This window comes from Hyperolius riggenbachi, chromosome 3 (genome assembly GCF_040937935.1).
Source record: "Hyperolius riggenbachi isolate aHypRig1 chromosome 3, aHypRig1.pri, whole genome shotgun sequence".
In the NCBI taxonomy this organism is placed as follows: Eukaryota; Metazoa; Chordata; class Amphibia; order Anura; family Hyperoliidae; genus Hyperolius; species Hyperolius riggenbachi.
Window position 1 is genome coordinate 465336916 of NC_090648.1, and position 18767 is coordinate 465355682.

General features: G+C 45.1%; 1 protein-coding gene across 1 annotated transcript in view; it reads right to left on the reverse strand.

The window, feature by feature from the left end:
• Positions 1-10268: 10268 nt before the first annotated feature.
• Positions 10269-18767, reverse strand: part of CCNG1 (cyclin G1) — a 28573-nt gene continuing 20074 nt past the window's right edge. The window contains exons 6-7 of the mRNA XM_068277943.1: positions 17307-17509; positions 10269-15377 (exon numbers count right to left, since the gene is read on the reverse strand). Coding sequence (XP_068134044.1) covers positions 17318-17509 — 192 coding nt within the window. The 3' untranslated portion in view covers positions 10269-15377; positions 17307-17317. The remainder of the gene's footprint in view (positions 15378-17306; positions 17510-18767) is intronic.

Sequence of the window (18767 nt, forward strand, 5' to 3'; positions counted from 1 at the left end):
TCAGGTTGGATATTTCCGTCGTCCCGATGTCGTTCTTTTGTCGTTCGTGTTAATGATCGTTGGGTAAAGTTTTTTTCCCCGATTGTCGGCGGAACGATCGTTAATTAGCTGTTTCAAACGACCGTAGTCGCCAGTGTGTACGCAGCATTACAGAGTACCCAGCAAGCTCACGGTGACACACAATTCATTGGAGTGTGTAAGAGGCTACAAAGGACCAAAAAGCCCTCTTACTAAAATACTATGCAAAACAAGTCTTCCTTCTACCTTGGCGGTAATGACGAGCTCAGCTCGTCCATTACCGCCGTGGTGGATTTCTCAGGCCTTGGAGGGTCTTTTTTTACCAAATTTTAGGAGGGGGTGTAGCTAGCAATTGGCTAGCTACATCACCCCTCCGATCGCCACCGACCCGCTCTGATCCCCCGATCGCCGCTGTTTATACATACTCCCCCCCACCCCTCCCGGAGCCCGCCCTGGCGCAGCCTCTCCATAGCCTCCAGGGGTCGTTATGGCGGTGATCGGAACGGCGCATGAGCGTCAGACATCATGCCCGATCGTCGCCATAGCAATGCCTGAAGCTATGGCGGAAGTCTCGGCCATCACGGGATCGCACCCAGGTAAAAGTCGCCGGTGGCAATCGGAGGGGGGGGGGGAACAGTGCCGGGGGACTTGGGGGGAAAGTGTAGCTAGCCTAGTGCTAGCTACACTAAGTTAAACAAATTAGACGAGAAAACGTAGCACCCTCATGTATTTTACCATATATATCAGTGGAAACATTCGAGAAAACACCTACCATGCTCTCCGTTTCATCCTCACTGCTCAGCCTGCTTGTTATCAGCCCTGATAAAATCCCTGATTGAGCATTCAGTCTGGCTTTGCTCAGGAATCCTTATAGCTGAGTCATTATAGCAGAGACAGAAGGGGGCAGGCTTGGGAGTGAGCCGCCTTTCCATCATCAGGCACCTGTAGGCATCAGGCACCTGTAGGCACGTGCCTACAGTGCCTTATGGTAAATCCAGCCCTGGCAAACATATTGCTATAATTCAGTGTATGTCTCCTACGCAGCTAATAAATCCACACTATACTTCTAAGGGACTGAATGGTGTAATTTGCCTTCTTAAAGAGAACCTGAGGTGTGTTTAAAGAATGTTATCTGCATACAGAGGCTGGATCTGCCTATACAGCCCAGCCTCTGTTGCTATCCCAAACCCCACTAAGGTCCCCCTGCACTCTGCAATCCCTCATAAATCACAGCCTTGCTGTGAGGATGTGTTTACATCTGTAGTGTCAGTCTCAGCTGCTCCCCCGCCTCCTGCATAGCTCCGGTCCCTGCCCCCGTCCCTTCCCTCCAATCAGCAGGGAGGGAAGGGATGCAGGCAGGGACTGGAGTTCTGCAGGAGGCGGGGAGAGCAGCAGACTGACACTACAGAGATAAACACAGCCAGCTCTGACAAGCTGTTTGTCAGCAGCGTGGCTGTGATTTATGAGGGATTGCAGAGTGCAGGGGACCTTAGGGGGGTTTGGGATAGCAACAGAGGCTGGGCTGTATAGGCAGATCCAGCCTCTGTATGCAGATAATATTCTTCAAACCCACCTCGGGTTCTCTTTAACCACTTGCCGACCGCGCACTCATAACGCGCGTCGGCAAAGTGGCAGCTGCAGGACCAGCGACGCAGTATTGCGTCGCCAGCTGCAGGCTGATTAATCAGGAAGCAGCCGCTCGTGCGAGCGGCTGCTTCCTGTCAATTCACGGCGGGGGGCTCCGTGAATAGCCTGCGGGCCGCCGATGGCGGCTCGCAGGCTTAATGTAAACACAAGCGGAAATAATCCGCTTTGTTTACATTTGTACGGCGCTGCTGCGCAGCAGCGCCGTAAGGCAGATCGGCGATCCCCGGCCAATCAGCGGCCGGGGATCGCCGCCATGTGACAGGGGACGTCCCGTCACTGGCTGCACAGGACGGATAGCGTCCTGTGCAGCCCGGAACACCAGGGGGGCCAGGTAGGAGAGGTAGGGGGAGGATTTCGCCGCGGAGGGGGGCTTTGAGGTGCCCCCCCCCCGCAACACCCGCAGGCAGGAGCAATCAGACCCCCCCCCAGCACATCATCCCCCTAGTGGGGAAAAAAGGGGGGCGATCTGGTCGCTCTGCCTGCACGCTGATCTGTGCTGGGGGCTGGAGAGCCCACCCAGCACAGATCAGCAACAACAGCGCTGGTCGTTAAGGGGGGGTAAAGGGTGGGTCCTCAAGTGGTTAAAACAGAAGACATTTGCGATAATTCAGTTTAAAATGGTGCATCAGGGTTTCCCATGATGCATCACTCCTGAATATGCAAATTATCTTTATGCCCCTGAAGCCAGGCTGACATGCAGAGCCGCTAGTGTATAGCAAGCCTATAGCGGATACATTTTACAGAGTTACATCAACCCAGAATGCAGACAGTCTGTTTAGGACTTTTGGTCCTTATCAGTGCATGGTAGGGAATGATATGGCTCTAAGGGCTTGTGCACACTGGGGTCATTTTCCTCCTTTTTTTCAAGCGCAGGTGATTTTTAATATCTGCCACAAAATGCTTGTGCAGAAATCTCTATGCGAAGGTTCATATCAGCGCGGTTCTTGTGCTGTGCGTTCTGCAAATCGGTGCCTGGACCATTTTTGGGGCGTTTTTGCTATATTGGAAGGTATAGGAAGAGCGCTAAACGCTCACAAAACCACTTTATGAGGCGATTGCATTCGCGTTTTTTAGAATAAATACATTTGTATTTATTATTTTCTGGGTCAAAGAGTTCACTTCCTGACTTGCGTCTCCACTAGTAGTTGTGCAATGCGGCTACATAGCCGCATCGCACCGCAGTTGTGCTGAAACACATGCACGGCAATGGAAGAGTTTCCACTGTGTGCATGTTGTGCGGAGCGATCCAAGAATCTGCAGCATGCTGCAGATTCCCGCACGGCGCATCCGCCTGCAGCCGCGTCCCATCTCCTCCATTGACTCCCGCATCGGGAGATGCGGAAGTGATGCGGCCAGCGGCGGAAGTGATGCGATGCGGCTACATAGCCGCATTCGCATCACTTTGTAGTGGAAACCGGCCCTAAGGGAGTGGTGTCCCAGCCTTTAGGCCTTGGGCCATATCGCCATTCTTGAGTGTGCTAGGGGTCCGAACTACTTAAATTAAACACAATTTTTGCTGATTGCCGTTAGGTACACTATGCCTGTGACATTTTCTCAAATAAAATATTTCCAAGGGAAATACAGTGGAAGCTGATAACCTACAGGCGAGCAAAGGGGTAGGCAGAACTGCAACACAAGGTGGCCCCTGCATGCAGCTCCGCAGCTACGACCTGTGGGCCGCATGGAATCAACTACGGTAGGGAGTTTTGGGGGGCACCAGAAAAGGCTCGGCAGGCCATATTTGGCCCCCAGGCCGGACTTCGGACATGCTTGCTAAATGGGATAGGGCTTGGAATCTCACAAAACTATATACTCTCAGGCTGGGAGCACACTTGGCAGTGTGCAAAAGGTCGCGTGCATTCACGGTTTTTCCCCGCACATTCATTTTTCTTGTGTTTTGCATACGATTTAATGTGTTTGCGGTTCACATATATAAATTGTATATGCGTTTTGTATGCATTTTGCATGCGTTTTTTTTACTGCGGTTTATGCAAATCACTAGGAAGTCAACAGGAAGCGGAAATACATCATCAAACTTTTTTTTTAAACGCATATAAAAACGCATGCAAGACGCATACAAAACGTCATAAAATGCAATACCTCTGAATCACCATTGACTTTCATCATGTGCGTTTTTGAAAAATATGCAACAAAACCAGCGTTTTTAAAAACGCACCTTGCAGAACGCAAGTATATGCGTTTTGTTATGCAGCGTATTGACTTGCATTGTGTACATTCTTGCTGAGTTTTCCGCAAAGCTAGCGCTTCTGCCTAGTGTGTTCCCTGCCTCAAAAGTGCTGTGAAAGATGTCACCGCTATACAAATACAACATAAACTTTTGTCCATGATTAATTTGTTAATTAGCCCTTAAAGGTGTGCATGAAATAGAGGCGCTATGAAAAAAGCGCAGGATGCAGCCGAATTCCTTATTTTACAATAACTATAAAAATATTGTTTTACTTATACATTTCGTTTTAAAGTATCACTGTTTAAAGAGACTCCGTAACAAAAATTGCATCCTGTTTTTTATCATCCTACAAGTTCCAAAAGCTATTCTAATGTGTTCTGGCTTACTGCAGCACTTTATACTATCACTGTCTCTGTAATAAATCAATGTATCTTTCCCCTGTCAGACTTGTCGGCCTGTGTCTGGAAGGCTGCCAAGTTCTTCAGTGTTGTGGTTCTGCTATGAACTCCCCTTTATGCACACTGCCTGTGTGTTATTTAGGATTAGAGCAGCTTCTCTCTTCTCTCATCTTTTACAAGCTGGATAAATCGTCCTCTGAGCTGGCTGGGCTTTCACATACTGAAGAATTACAGACAAGGGCAAAGCTGTTTGCAGGAAGAAAAGAGCAGCCTGAAACTTCAGTGCATGAGAGATGCAGGGGGAAAGAAACACACAAATGATCTCTTGAGATTCAAAAGGAATGCTGTATACAGCCTGCTTGTGTATGGATGTATTTTCTATGTGTGGACATACTGTACATCAACCTACTTCCTGTTTTGGTGGCCATTTTGTTTGTTTATAAACAAACTTTTTAAAACTGTTTTTAACCACTTTTAATGCGGCGAGGAGCGGCGAAATTGTGTCAGAGGGTAATAGGAGATGTCCCCTAACGCACTGGTATGTTTACTTTTGTGCGATTTTAACAATACAGATTCTCTTTAAAGTTCATTTTTAAGAATTGTTATTATTCCAGAGACACATAGTTAATGTTTAATTGTGTTTACGTCTGTCATTTAGCAAAAACTATCAATAACATGTTACCGTAAAAATACAAGTATAAGTTAAACGGTACAAAACATTAGTTTTAATCTTAAACATATCTTTTTTGTTGGCTGATTTTTTAAGTCCAATATAACACCTTTTCATCAATCAAACGGTATTTTAGTGTTACTGATTTAGATGTTGAAAAAAAAAATAGTTAAACTGTGTCTTATTACTACTAAACCTAATCCTACTCTCACACAGAACCCTCCCCCTACCTATCCCTAAGCCTTAAACCTACCTGGTAGTGCCTAAGCCTAAGACCCCCCTAGTGGTGCCTAACCCTAAGACCCTGCTGGTAGTGCCTAACCCTAAAGCCCCGTCTACACGGGGAGGGAAATGTGGAGTTGATCCGGCAGCTCGATTGCCGCCGCATCGCCTCTTCCGCATCTCTGCGCGTACCCGCCGCGTCCCCGCTCACCGCGCGTGCGTCGGATTCGATCCCCTGCTCGTCCCCGCCCGGCGCCGCTTATCTTCCGCTCTATTCCCTGCCATTCTCCCCTCGTGGGGAACGAGCAGGGAATCGGCGGCTCACAGATCGGACCTGTCGGAACTTATCAATCGAGCCGCATCTACGTGTGTAGATGAGGCTTAAGACCCCCCTGGTGGTGTCTAACCCTAAGACCCCCCTGGTAGTGGTCAACCCTAAGACTCCCCAAAATTAAATATCTCAAAAAAATGTAAAAATGATTTAAAAAAAAAAGTAAAATTACATGTCAGAACGATAATTAACGTAATTATAATTCTAAAAATGAATGTAAAATTGATTAAGAAAGTACAATATCAAAATATTGAAAAATTAAAACAATAATTTAAAAAAAATGATAATTGGGAATATGAATTTTATAACGATATTTTCCATTTTAGTATTGTAAAAATTATAAATAACAATGGGCGTGAAACAGTTCAACGGGCGCCTGATTCGTACAGTTTTGTGCCCAATAGCCAATATTTAACATTAGAGTCAATGGAAGTGCCAGATTTGTCCACTTCTCATATGTGCCGGATTTTCCTGCTTCCACCCCTAAGTGTCCTACGCATATGAACAAGTGTTTTGACGTCTCATAAGAAGATCTCCATAGAGTGTGGAAACTGTTTATAATTTATCACACATTTGTATGATGCATCAGTACATGATGTACAGCATTTTCTTATGATGAAAGTTCAATACCAGTCTCACTCCCAGGTACAGTCACCAGGGAGTGTGACACGCATGTCCTCTGCTTCAAAGATCTGTAACTGGATATTGTTTTATCTATATTTATTTATTATATTGATTGGGTTATGCTTTTTAAATCAAATAGCTCATTTATGTTTACCCTTTTTGGGATAGGCACCTCTGGTCCCTTTAAAGAGATACAGATATAATGAATTGGTTGTATAGTACGGATAATTACTAGAAGATTAGTAGCAAAGAAAATATTCTCATATTTTTATTTTCAGTTATCGTATATAGTGTTTTTTTATAACATTGCATCATTCTCTAATATTTGCAGTTTACACACTACTCAGCATTCTAAATGATTTTTACAGAGCAGGCTAGTGAACTTTTGACCTATCCTCTGGAGAAAAAAATAAAATACAGTGACTGACAGTTGAGGTAACAATCTTCAGAAGACAAAGCTCTCTGCGACTTTGAAAGTTTGTGGAGCTCAATGGTTTTTTTGCATAGATAACAACTGGAGTTTCTTAACTCTTCCTGCACTGGAAACAATATTAGACTTATGTCTCTGCTCCTAATGTTTTATTATTTAGCTGTACTACACATACAAATCATTATATCATATATTTTTTCCGCTTCAGTGTCTCTTTAAGGACTAGATTTTTTTTGTAATTCTATCACTTACCGATCACTGTGATTGGCTCACAGTGATCAGGTCAGGAGCCAGTGAAAACTGCTCCTGACTGATAGGAGGAAGCTAAGCTGTCTCACGACGCCTGAGTTTACTTCTTCCTGGAGCAGTGATAGGCTCAGGACTACAGTAAGCTGCAGCGTAGAGTCTATGCCGCATCAAAGTTAGAGATATGCTGCATAGAGTCTACTTACCGCGGTCCTGAACGGTTGTCCACCACCTGTAGTGGACTTTAACTCTGGTTCCTGAAGATCTCCTTGTTGGCCACTTGTTGGCGATTCCGCATGCATACTAGCAGTTTCCTGCTCAAGCTCCAGCGGAAATAGTTGAGCCTGATCGGGTCCACTCTATTCGCAGGTGCAGACGCCTTGTGCCTACACCAGGAGACCTGGTCGGGTTCGGCTATTTCCGCCAGAGCCCATGGAGATTGTTTTTCTGTCTGGGGCTCCCAACACAGGATTGGGCTGGCGAAGAGGAAAGGGAAAGCCTCATTAGGATCTAGAAGCTTCCCACTCCTGAGGTAAGTAACCCCCAACAGACACTTTTTTTTCTTACAGGTTTTTTTAGCCACTTGCGTACCAGCAGTTTCTGGCCCTAAAGAGAATCTGTACTCTAAAATTCTTACAATAAAAAGCATATCATTCTATTCATTAAGTTCTCCTGGGCCTCTCTGTGCTTTTTCTGCTACTCCCTGCTGCAATCCTGGCTTGTAATTGCCAGTTTTAGGCAGTGTTTACAAACAAAAGACATAGCTGCTAACAGCATGTGATAGGCTGAGAGTAGCTCAGTGTGTGAGTCATGCAGAGTGTGCAGGGGGCCTGGAGAGGGTGTGTATAGCTTCTATCCAATCACAAGCAGCACAGCACATTCCAGCCTGACTGCCTGAGCCCGACAGAGGAAAGAAGATTAGATTATATAATAGAGATAATACAGCCACTGTTCAACTAGGAAAGGCGGCAGTAAGACAGAGCACATTAGAACTTATAGAAGAACTAAGGTTGAAAATTTTGTTACAGAGTCTCTTTAAGGACACAGATACTGCTGGTACCAAAAACGGGGCTTACCGACGCAATGCCGCACGGACCTGTTGCTCTCGTCATTCACCCGTCGCTGAAGCCCACTTGCTCCACTGCCACTATGACAGCAGAGCTCCGTGAGCCAGTCATGGATGAAAGATTTTGCTTGATCAGCAGTGTACACAGTGTACCTAAAGTCAATCAGCAAAAGTTGTGTTTCATTTTGATGGTTCAGCCCCTAGAACTCTCAAGAATGGCGACATTGCCCTTAGCCTAAAATGTTTGTCCATCCCTGTTTTTAGGGCCCTACCTCTGACATAGGAGAACAGTACCTATCCAGTAAGGACTAGTACACGACTCCCTAATACTGCAGGGTGGCCTATTGAGTGTGCCCCTAGTGGGTGCAGCTCTCAAGCGCTTGAAGTCCAACAGAAGAAAAAGGTGTTAGCCAGAGCCGGGACAAGGTCCTCCAGTACCCAAGGCTGAGACACCAAAGTTCGCCCCTCCAACCCTGCCACCCCAGCCATCACACACTGATTGCTATTAGACTAAGAGGCGCCACAGGGCCCACAACCTCCCCAACACCTTAATATCTAGTTATCTGGCTTGCAGTCACTGCCATGTATCCCCTTTTCTTATTTCTTTCTGCTTCAAACACAATTAGGAATGACAGCTGAATGAATTCTGCGCCCCCTCCTACACTGCGCCCTGAGGCTGGAGCCTCTCCAGCCTATGCCTCGGCCCGGCCCTGGTGTTAGCACGGAGGGAGGTGAAAATACATTTGAGACAACTGAGAATTATGCTAATTATTATAAAAATCTAAAATGTAAATGAACTTATCAAATCTGGCATTTGATTGGTCCATTTTCAAGCCGCAACTTAAAATTATTTGTATACTGTATCTCAAGTCAAGTACAAAGTTGGCACTAGATCAAAACTTTGTACTAAATGCCTTTAGGCCGGTTTCACACTGGAAACCAGCAGCACCGGTGCTTTGCGTTGCACCTGCTGCACCGCACTGCAGGTAGTATGAATGAAACCATTGACTTCCATTAGGCTATCGTCAAGACGCATTAAAAATATGCAACGCAACGTCCCAGTGTGAAAGGGCCCTTAGACATCCGTGGCACAGGAATATGGGAAAACAATAAACGTCCACAGCAGAAGTAGTTTTATACTAAAACACCTTCAGATATCACATACGGATAGAGAAACGCATAAATGCCTCTAGAAGTCCGCAACAGTCTAAGGGCTAAATACACTTAAAGGACTTACGAGGCGAATAAAAAAAAAATGTTTTTATTTGCCTCGTAAGTCATTTAAAGTACCCATACACCTGTCGATCTGCCACCAGATCGACCACCAGATAGATCCTTCTCTGATAGAAAGGAGGCCAGGAGTCATGCCAGTGGACAGCCAAGCTTTTAACACTTACCATGGGGAGGGGTTATCGGATCGGAAGGCCCCACAAAATCAAGTAATGATTGTTACTGCAAGCCAGATCGAGACTTTATAATCCAAACATTTGTATAGTGCTTTTCTCCTGTCGGACTCAAAGCACTCAAGAGTTGCAGCCACTAAGGGCACACTCATGGAGCCACCCTGCAGTGTTAGGGAGTCTTGCCTTGAACTCAGGGGTGTAGCAGTAGGGGTTGCAGAGGTTGCGACCGCCCCGAAGGGCCCTCCCTCAACTACGGTTTTAGCGCTCTGTTGGTCCTGTGCTCATAATAATCACTTCTATAGATACTTTGAATAGTGGTAATCATTAACAAACTGTTCCCATCCCCTTCTTGCACCTGACACTGTACTACGCGTAGTTTTACGCAATTACGCTTCACCAAACTACGGCTTTGAAATCAAATATTCGCTTTGTATGCATTTCGTAGACTACGCATTAAAATACGCAATTACGCGTAGTGCGAAGCGTAGTGTATGCGGACGCTTATGCCATTATGCGGAAAAATGTATGCATTAATTCCGTTGAAATTGGTTATACTAGGACCTCTTCTATGCGTTCATTCCTCTTTCCAATGCGTAATTTTGTAAGCATACAATTGTACGCGGAAAAATAGACGCAAATATCGCATTCATAGTTTACTTCGCAATACACATGTAAACTACGCGTAGGGGCGTGAACTACGCGTAACAGTACTTCGCTACACGTAACGATGCGTAGATGCGAACTACGATGCGTAAATTCGCACTGGCGTAGTTTCTGCTCATCCCTGGTATAGAGTGCTTGGGGGGCCCATTGTAAAACTTGCACGGGGGCCCACAGCTCCTTAACTACGCCACTGCCTGAACTCCTTACTGAATAGGTACTGACCCTAGCCAGCATTTGAACTCTGGTCATTATTAAGTATACTCCATTCAAACCCCATTCAACTGGGCCATTGGTTCTCGACCTAGGTTGACATACTCGGGGTAATCTGTTAGTAAGTAAAAGCAGACAAAAAGACACACCTGTTCTTTTCAATAAACTTTATTGAAAGGTACAATTCTTACTGCATTTCACAGAGGCACTTTTTTGTTCACATCGTTGCATTGTTTCAGACCTCCACAATCTGCAGACACTGACCGCCAATGTGCAGCGCTCAGTGTGTAGCTAAGCATCATCTGAGTTAACAGAGGCAATCTCTGAATGAACAAACACACAGGCTTTCTGATACTGCCCATATGCTGCATCCAGGGCACATCAATCTTTTACACACGTGTTTTTTGTGTCGTTCTTTAAATCTCATGTTGCCGAGCAAGTTGCAGATCTTGAAACAAATGTGTTGCATAAGGGCTGGGACCCACTAGAGCGTTGTGGCAGCATTTTTGGATTGCCAACAATCACCGGCGATTTAAAAAAACGCTTTGTCAATGTATTTAGATGGTGGATAACCTTCTAGTGCGATTGCGCATTTGCAATCAATGCTATGTATAGAAGCGATGAAAAACTCCTTTGAAAGCCATTTTGCAGTATTTTGGGGGGCCAAGCCTTTTGAGTTTTTTAATTACACTTATAAAGTGTACAGATGTCCGGCGTCTGCCCATAGCCCCGCCCCCTAGCAGAAACGGTCACAGGCGCTTCTCCGATTGGTCCTCGAGAAGCACCTATGACCTCTTCCATTAGAGGGCGGGGCTACGGACGGAATCGGGACACCTGGTAAGTATAATAAAGTTTATTTTAAAAAAAGAAACGCTAATCGGAAGCGCTGTAAGTTTACTGTCCAGTGCTTCTAATCGGATCCAAACGCTATAGCAATCGGCCTAGGAATTGCTGCACACAGCGCTTGCACAATTTAAAAGCACTGCAGAAATTCCTAGTGGATTTCAGCCCTAACAGAAGCTTCTTTAGAAATGGGCCAAATTTTTCAGCAACATGAAATGAAAAAAACAAAAATCACCTTTGCAGTTAAGCTCTAACACAGCATTCCCATTATATCTCAAAACAGGTATCTATAAGACCTAATGGACATTATTCCAAGATCCCAAGTTATACCAGGTAAGGTTTTCTGCCAAAGATACATTTACACGCACATGCATCTAAGGAAATCAATATAACGGAGGCTATGCAAGCGCTCGGGGTTCCCCGTCCCACAAGAAAAGCGACTGTGAGAGATTTTAACTTCAGTTTCGTGTTTTCACATCGGTTTACAGTAGTTCTTAGCTTTGTTATGAGAACAGCAGGACCAGGAAGGCCTCCGGCTGTCTTTTCTTCTCCCTTCTGGAGTGGATTCCGGTGAACGGCCACATACAGAGGGAGAATTGGGTGAAATAAGATTGCGACCAAGCATCACATACATAATGTGTGATGTAAATGAAAAACAATAAAAACTGCCTGTATGCAGAGTATTAGTACAAGTGCGAAGCTACAAAGGCAGATCCCGACAAACAAAAAGACAACACACACACATTGGCTAAGACAGACAGTCCTAGAGCAACATGGACGCCCAAGCTAAGGTTACAACAGTGTTTCAAGATGCTTATTAATGGTACAATCTCCCAAATGGTAGACCATACGAATCGGGTATCATGAATGGTTCCATCAATCTGAATTTTGGATCGATTCAATTAGTCTGATCAGATTGCTTATCCTTTTCTTCTCCATTGGTGGGCCTTGAACAATTGTTTGCGATCGGTCACAACGATCAGATGAGATGGTTGTTTGTTCAGGAGATTGTACCGTTAATGGACACCTTGGGTTAAGGCACAATAATGGAGAAAACGATTACTATAAAACAAGTAAAACTGTATAAAGGAGTCTATACTGACCACATACAGCATTAATTGCTAATCCTAAGTAACAGTTTTGCCTTGAGAACTTGCCTGGGTTTGTAAGATTTGTAAACTGACCTAGTTGGGCAAAAATTGTAAGCAGCAGGAATAACTTGTTGTCCTATCCAGGGCATTGTGGAAGAATCATGCCATCAAACTTAGAAACTATGAAAGCAGAGTAGGCGTCCCTAATCAGGCGAAACATGGTGCTATACCTGCTGGGTGCTTGCATGGACATCATGGAGACTTCCACCCCATGAAGGCACACTGGAGTGTGGTGGGATCCGCACTCAGACATCACATGGTCCTTTTTTTTGCTGCCATGTAACTGCAGCACGTCAAATGCTGGCACGCATGTGGTTACGCACAATACCATTCAGCTGCATCAATCTGCATCCAGAAGATGATCACTGGCTACTGTGCCAGCATACTGAAGGCTGAACTACGCAACAAGGCATTGGAAGAAACTCCACTATGGCCGTAATCCCACCCAGGAGATGGACTCACTAAACCATGGAGTTTATCTTAACATTTGCAGGACTAAGCACAAGTTATTTTATGAATCATTAAGTTTCCTCTAGTTGGGATGGTTTGAAAATGTCTACTTTTTGAAATAATAGATCATATAGATAAAGGTACCATGAGGTGCCTGCAGAAACCTTTGTTTCACCCCATATTCTTTCATACCCATGCAATTAGCAGTTGATATACCAACAATGGTTACAGATGGTAAGTAGGAGTAGGACAGCGCCTTCCTGTCAGAAAAGCCTTATCTAATTAGCTTCAGCCTTATATTGTAATACCCGTGCCAATACATGGATGTCACCAGATGGGGTTCGGGATCCGATCCCTTGGGCCACACTGCTCGGCCAACGCCAGGGCTGTACAGACATCTAGTTAGCCTGCAAGCTAACAGCACGTTCTGTTGCAGATGTGATGTCATGCGGTGGGTGGGGCAAACAAAGTAATCAGTCATCGCTTAACTAAATTTATCCGCCTGGCAGATTGCTGGCCAGGCAGCAATCGGGGCTGCTGAACACATGGCAAGTTATCGGCCCTCTCAGTGACTTTAATCTAGGAAGTGGGCCTTTATGTTCTATTTTTGAATGTAAGGAAAAGTTTACAAATATTATAAGCCCTGACAAGTTCACGGTAGCTTGATCTCACTTAAGTATGTGGTAACCACTGTGACTGCAAAGTTGAGCTCCAAACTAGCACAAGCAGACAAGACGACACATGTTAAAACAGCATATTCACACCACAATAAATTCTAAAGTGCATTTTTTTTATCCTTTCTTCATTTCTTTCAAAACGAAATACACAGGACAAAGTTGTGTTGACCTCTAAATTCAAAATGGCGAGCATTCTATACTTGCCAATTCTTAGGTACCATGAGACGTGACATGGCTTTTACTCCTTGATATAAATAAAGAAAATAGCGGTAGTGTATTTACCATTACTTGTGGTTTTTGTTAAGCCTAACTCCTAAAAACTACATAACACTGTTTTCACGCTTCTGTCCCTCTAATGTTGGGTGCAAACATTAGTCATTACAAACAGACAGCTAACTGTAAGAGGCAAATGCATTACTGAAAAGTGAACAGAAGTTAACAGCACAAGTTAAAAGTACAATATAATTTAAGTAAAGCATTGTAATGAGTTAGCTGCTTGTGTGTTCTGAGATTCATAAAGCAACAGCTGAGCAAAGTTTAACTGAAAGCTGTTTTTCCGATCTACAAAATCTGGAATTACTGAGGGCGGAGCCAAAACCTTGCTTAAAGGATGATCAAAATCTGAATCCAAATGTAAGTAAGAATGTGTTCGATCCTCACCCACTAGATAGCAGAACACTAGACATTGTGGGGCGGTGGTATGTGCTAGATTTTTGGCCGAGAGGAAGTAAAACGATTGTCTCTGCCAAGGATTATCTAGCATGTACACGAGGCTTTATTCCAGTTTTTGTGGAACTAAAAAAACACCCGACAAGTCAAACTTTAGATGTTATTTACTCCTTTTCCATTTCAGCTGTTAAAGGTGCATTTAACTTGTGAGCCCAAGGTGAGCCTAAAAAAACAGATAGCTGCCTGAGCAGTGGAAAGCCTTTGGATCATCCAGAGGCTCCACATGTTCTCCTCCAGACCACTGCTGCTGCCTGGAACCTTTCTGAAGATTGTGAAGGTGCACAGCTTCATGCACAAGAGCAGCCATGCTCCACCTGAGTGAGTACGGCCACGCCTACCCAGTAGGACAGAGCTGCTCATGCAGGAGCGGCTCCAAACCTACTGCGGAGGCATGGCCTTACTTGCTAAGCTCTTCTTATATATGTTTGGGAGGTCCACAAGCAGCAATGGTGGGGAGCAGGTAAACATGGGAAGCTTCTGCAGGGTCAAGAGGCTTCCCTCTTCTTCGGCAAGTATCTGTTTTTTAACCTTAGGTTTGGCTCCGGTAAACTTTAAGGCCCGGGACCCACGAGCAGCGCTTTTCTGATCGCTTGTGATTCACATTAGTAGGAGCATTACAAATCACAAGTGCTTAGAAAAGCACTGCTAGTGGGTTCCGGGTCTAACTGAGAAGCAGTAGCAACATGGAAGACCGTCCAGCACCTTTCCATACTTTACAGCAAGTTAGCATGGGCATGCTGCAGAGCTGGATACTCCCAGCACCTTTGCATTGAAGGCTTTCATACACAAAAAAAGAAAAAATTGGCATTCAGTTTTAAAACGACTGAAATCCCTTTTACAGATTTTAAAGCTGGTCAGATGAAGGATATTCAGACATGGAATGGGAAACGTGAGGTTTTTCTTTTTTCAACATGTCATAATGCCAGAATTGGAAGCCAGCCAACCAGTCATTTCCCGTGCGTAGATTGGCCGTATTTCATGACCAAGTGGCCCGTAGGGCATCTAGAGAGCAGCCCTGCATCTGTTGATTGTCTCCTGTTATGTAGCCGTCTTCTCAGACTGGACCAAATAGGCGGAGCCAACAAGTACTTGTATATTGAAGCTAGGGACCATGTAGGCGGAGCCAACAAGTAGTCGTATCGGAGTCAGGCTTACGTGACCGCATTGAGTTTCACATTTTCTGTTCCATTAAATACAGTGAGAAATGTCTCCAGTGCTAAAAGTACATTGTCCTGTGTATATTCCACTACAGATAAAAGGTAAATCTCTTCACTTTTTTTTTGTAAAAGTTTTTTAAAAACTAGCTGCTGTTTTATCTGTAAGGTTTCAGTTTATGCATTTCCAAAACGGGTGCTCCATATTCCATAAGATAAAAGTCACACCAATCGATTGCCCTTTTCACATTTGCAACCTGTTTAAGGTAAACGAGAAGAATACACACAGTGTGTTAACATAGTATAAACAAAATAGATTTATGTAATCAGGCAGAGAGAGATGACTGTAGGCTTAATCTGAATACCTTCAAACTTAACCCCTGGCAAAGCTACCTAGGTAAGCACAGAGGTATGGGCCCATATGCAATTCACTTTTTCACCTAGGAGATCATTTGTCATCTTATATTTAACCAATTTACGACTGCCTAATGCAGATCGGTGGCCACAGAGTGACTCCCCCAGGACCATATAACGCCAAAAGGCGTCAAGTCCTGGGGGAGAAGATTAGCGGGGATTGGGCGCGCGTACACGTGCACATCAATGCTAAGTTAGGGAGCGATCACAGCTGCCAGGCTTTAAAAAAACCCACAAACGTCCGAAAGTGATTGTACAGCGCTGCTGTCACTGAGCTATCCCCAGGAGAGGCTAACAAACCGATTGCTTTCATAGGCTGATGCCTATGAGAGACAATCTCACTGATTTGCTCTCGGGGGGAGGGAGGGTGGAAAACGAAAAAACAACAAAAAAAAAAAAACACATTTTTTTTTTTTATTTAAAAAAACAATAACAATAAAATTAATAAAAAAAATAACAAAACAAAACAAAGCAGCAGCAATCAGATGTCACCAACAGAAAGCTCTATTGGTAGCAAGAAAAGGGGGCAAGATTCATTTGTTATATGGCCCTGCAGCGAGCTGTTAAAGCTGCAGTGGCCTAAATGGTAAAAAATAGCCTGGTCACTAGGGGGGTGTAAGCCTGTGGTCTTTTGCCTTGTAATCGCTCCTTGAAAAAAAATGTGACTTTTTGCCAAACTCAAATTTTCAGACAGGAAAAGGGAGGCTTGCTGTGATGTTCGCTCCTGTCACCCTCCCCTTTCCTGCCCAATTCATTCAGTAAATGATAATACCTAATTGATTATTCCTACTGGTTTCATGTGTTTAATTTAGTGGTTCTTGGTTCAAAGAAGGTTTGCATGTTAGGAAAACTTTTTGCCCGCCATAACTTAAAAAGAATCTGTAGTGAAAATAAAAAACAGATACTCACACCTGAGGAGAGGGAAGGACTCTGGGGCCCTATAGAGCCTTTTTCCGGTCTCCTCACGGTCCCCGCATTCCCCATCAGCAGTCTACAACCTATGGCTCGTAGACAGCTCTCTTCTGCTCTGTTTCACTTCTGATGGGCTTCGGGAGTCTTCAGACTTCCAAAGACAGGTCGCTCGATACTGTGCGCGTGAGACAGGGCGATCACGCATGCGCAGGACAGAGCCACCTATCTTGGGGAGCCTGAGTGCTCCCGAGGACTTCCAAAGTCTCCCGCGGCGGGAGATTTGAACCAGGGATCCAGCGCTGGAACGAGGGGACCGTGAGAAAACCGGGCAGGCTCTATAGGGCCCAGAGCTTTCCCCTCTCCTTAGGGGAGTATCTGTTTATTTTATTTTTACTACAGACTCTCTTAAATATAGGCTTGTTAATGCTTGTACACCTTGTTATGGGATTCAGTACATCACAGGATTCCGTTTTACGGAACTAAACAGGTGTTTGTTGACACGGGCCGCAGAGAGGATTAACATACCTATGTCTCTGCCTCTAGTCGTTTCGCTGCAAGAGGTATTAAGAAGATGGAGAGCAGTGTGCAGCGCAACTGCGATAGGCAGCGGCACAGGTAAGTTAACATTGTCTGCCATGACCCACGCCCACCATCACGCCTGTTAGTAAGCTGAATACGGAACTCTATCTTTCTAATTCCTAATCACAGAACTGCATGCAGAATTCACTTCAGAGGGGTAACAGATTCTGCTGGAACCAACAGCACATGTATTACCCAGACAGGGGAACTTCAAGACTACCAGTCCATTCCTTGCCTCTGTGCAAACCTGAAAACTCACTGCTAAAAGTAGCAATAGTTACCTTCAATCACATTAGGAGCCACTCTCTGGAATTGTGGGTAAATGTTCTATCCTGTAGTAACTGTGCTTCAACTGTCTCGCTGTGCGACCAGATACAATCCATTTAAGCTTCTGGACATTTGGCTTTGAGCATTTGCTTGAGGAATACTCTGCAAGGCACTTTGATACAAGCTCTTTCCAACAGAATAAGTCTCTGCTGCTGATCTAAAAATAAAGACAAAAAAAAAAAACCTTAAGAATCTCACAAAAGATACAACAGACGGCTTCAAACACACCTGTGGTGAAAGTAACAGATACTTACCTCAGTAGAGGGAAGCCTCCTCCACCCCACTGCAGCTTGCAGGGACTCTACCCTTCTTTTGCAAAGGTGCACGTATCGTTGGCGCCTGCACAGTAGCACGGAGAAGCTCATGCACAAACGCCTCAGTGCAAGCGCAGGCCGTTCTTGCGCTCGTACATGGATGGTAGCGCAGCTTGCATGAACATATACAACAAGCTCTTGTTAAATATGTTCAGGGGGTCCCAGTGCTGGATCAGTGGGGTTCAGGAGGTTGAGGGAAGCATCCCACTACTGAGGCAAGTTTTTAATTGTTCTACTAATTTTCACTTCAGGTACCCTTTAAAACCAAAGCTATGTAGTGATGTCTAAACTGTATGTAGCTTTGATGTTGCTAGTAACCGGTACTCCATTCCCAATCCTGACGAAGTGCACTATGTACCAAAGAATACTAATGAGAGGAAAAAGTTTTGAAATTTTCACTACAGTATGAAATTACTGCGCAATACATTGTAGTCAACGGGAAAGGTGAAATAAGGGTGATAAAGCTAGTTTTGCACTGGATCATTACTTTGCGTACCTTGTAAATACAGGATTGCAACTTAACTACTTCCTGACCTTGATGATTGAAATCTACGCCCTGTTTTGATGGCTATCCGGCTGCCAGGGCGTCGATTTCAATCAACCGTCGATCAGCTGTTTCCAGCACTCCCGCCTCTTAATCCCCGCCGTCTCTCGCCGCAGCTCACTGGCTCTTCCTGTCCTTAATGGGGCAGAGGCCGCTGATACTTAACCTTCCTGGCGGTCTATTAAAAACCGCCAGGGGGCAATGCAGCAGTTTTTTTTTTTAAATCTAGCCTAAGGCTCGCTACATGATAGCCGCTGTGCAGCGGCATCCCCCCACCCTCTTCGATCGCCTCCGGCGATCAAGCCCGTCCGGGAATCCCGTTCTGAACGGGATTTCCATTAGGGCTTCTCCCGTCGCCATTACGTCACCGACGTCGTGCCCTCAAAGGGAGTCCCGATCCACCCCTCAGCGCTGCCTGGCACCGATTGGGGTCTGGTGGGGGGGGTTTGGCGTGGCGGGTTGTGGCGAATTGGCGGCGATCGTGGTGCACACACAGCTAGTAAAGTGCTAGCTGTGTGTAGCAGAAAAGAAAAAAAATTAGCAAATCGGCCCAGCAG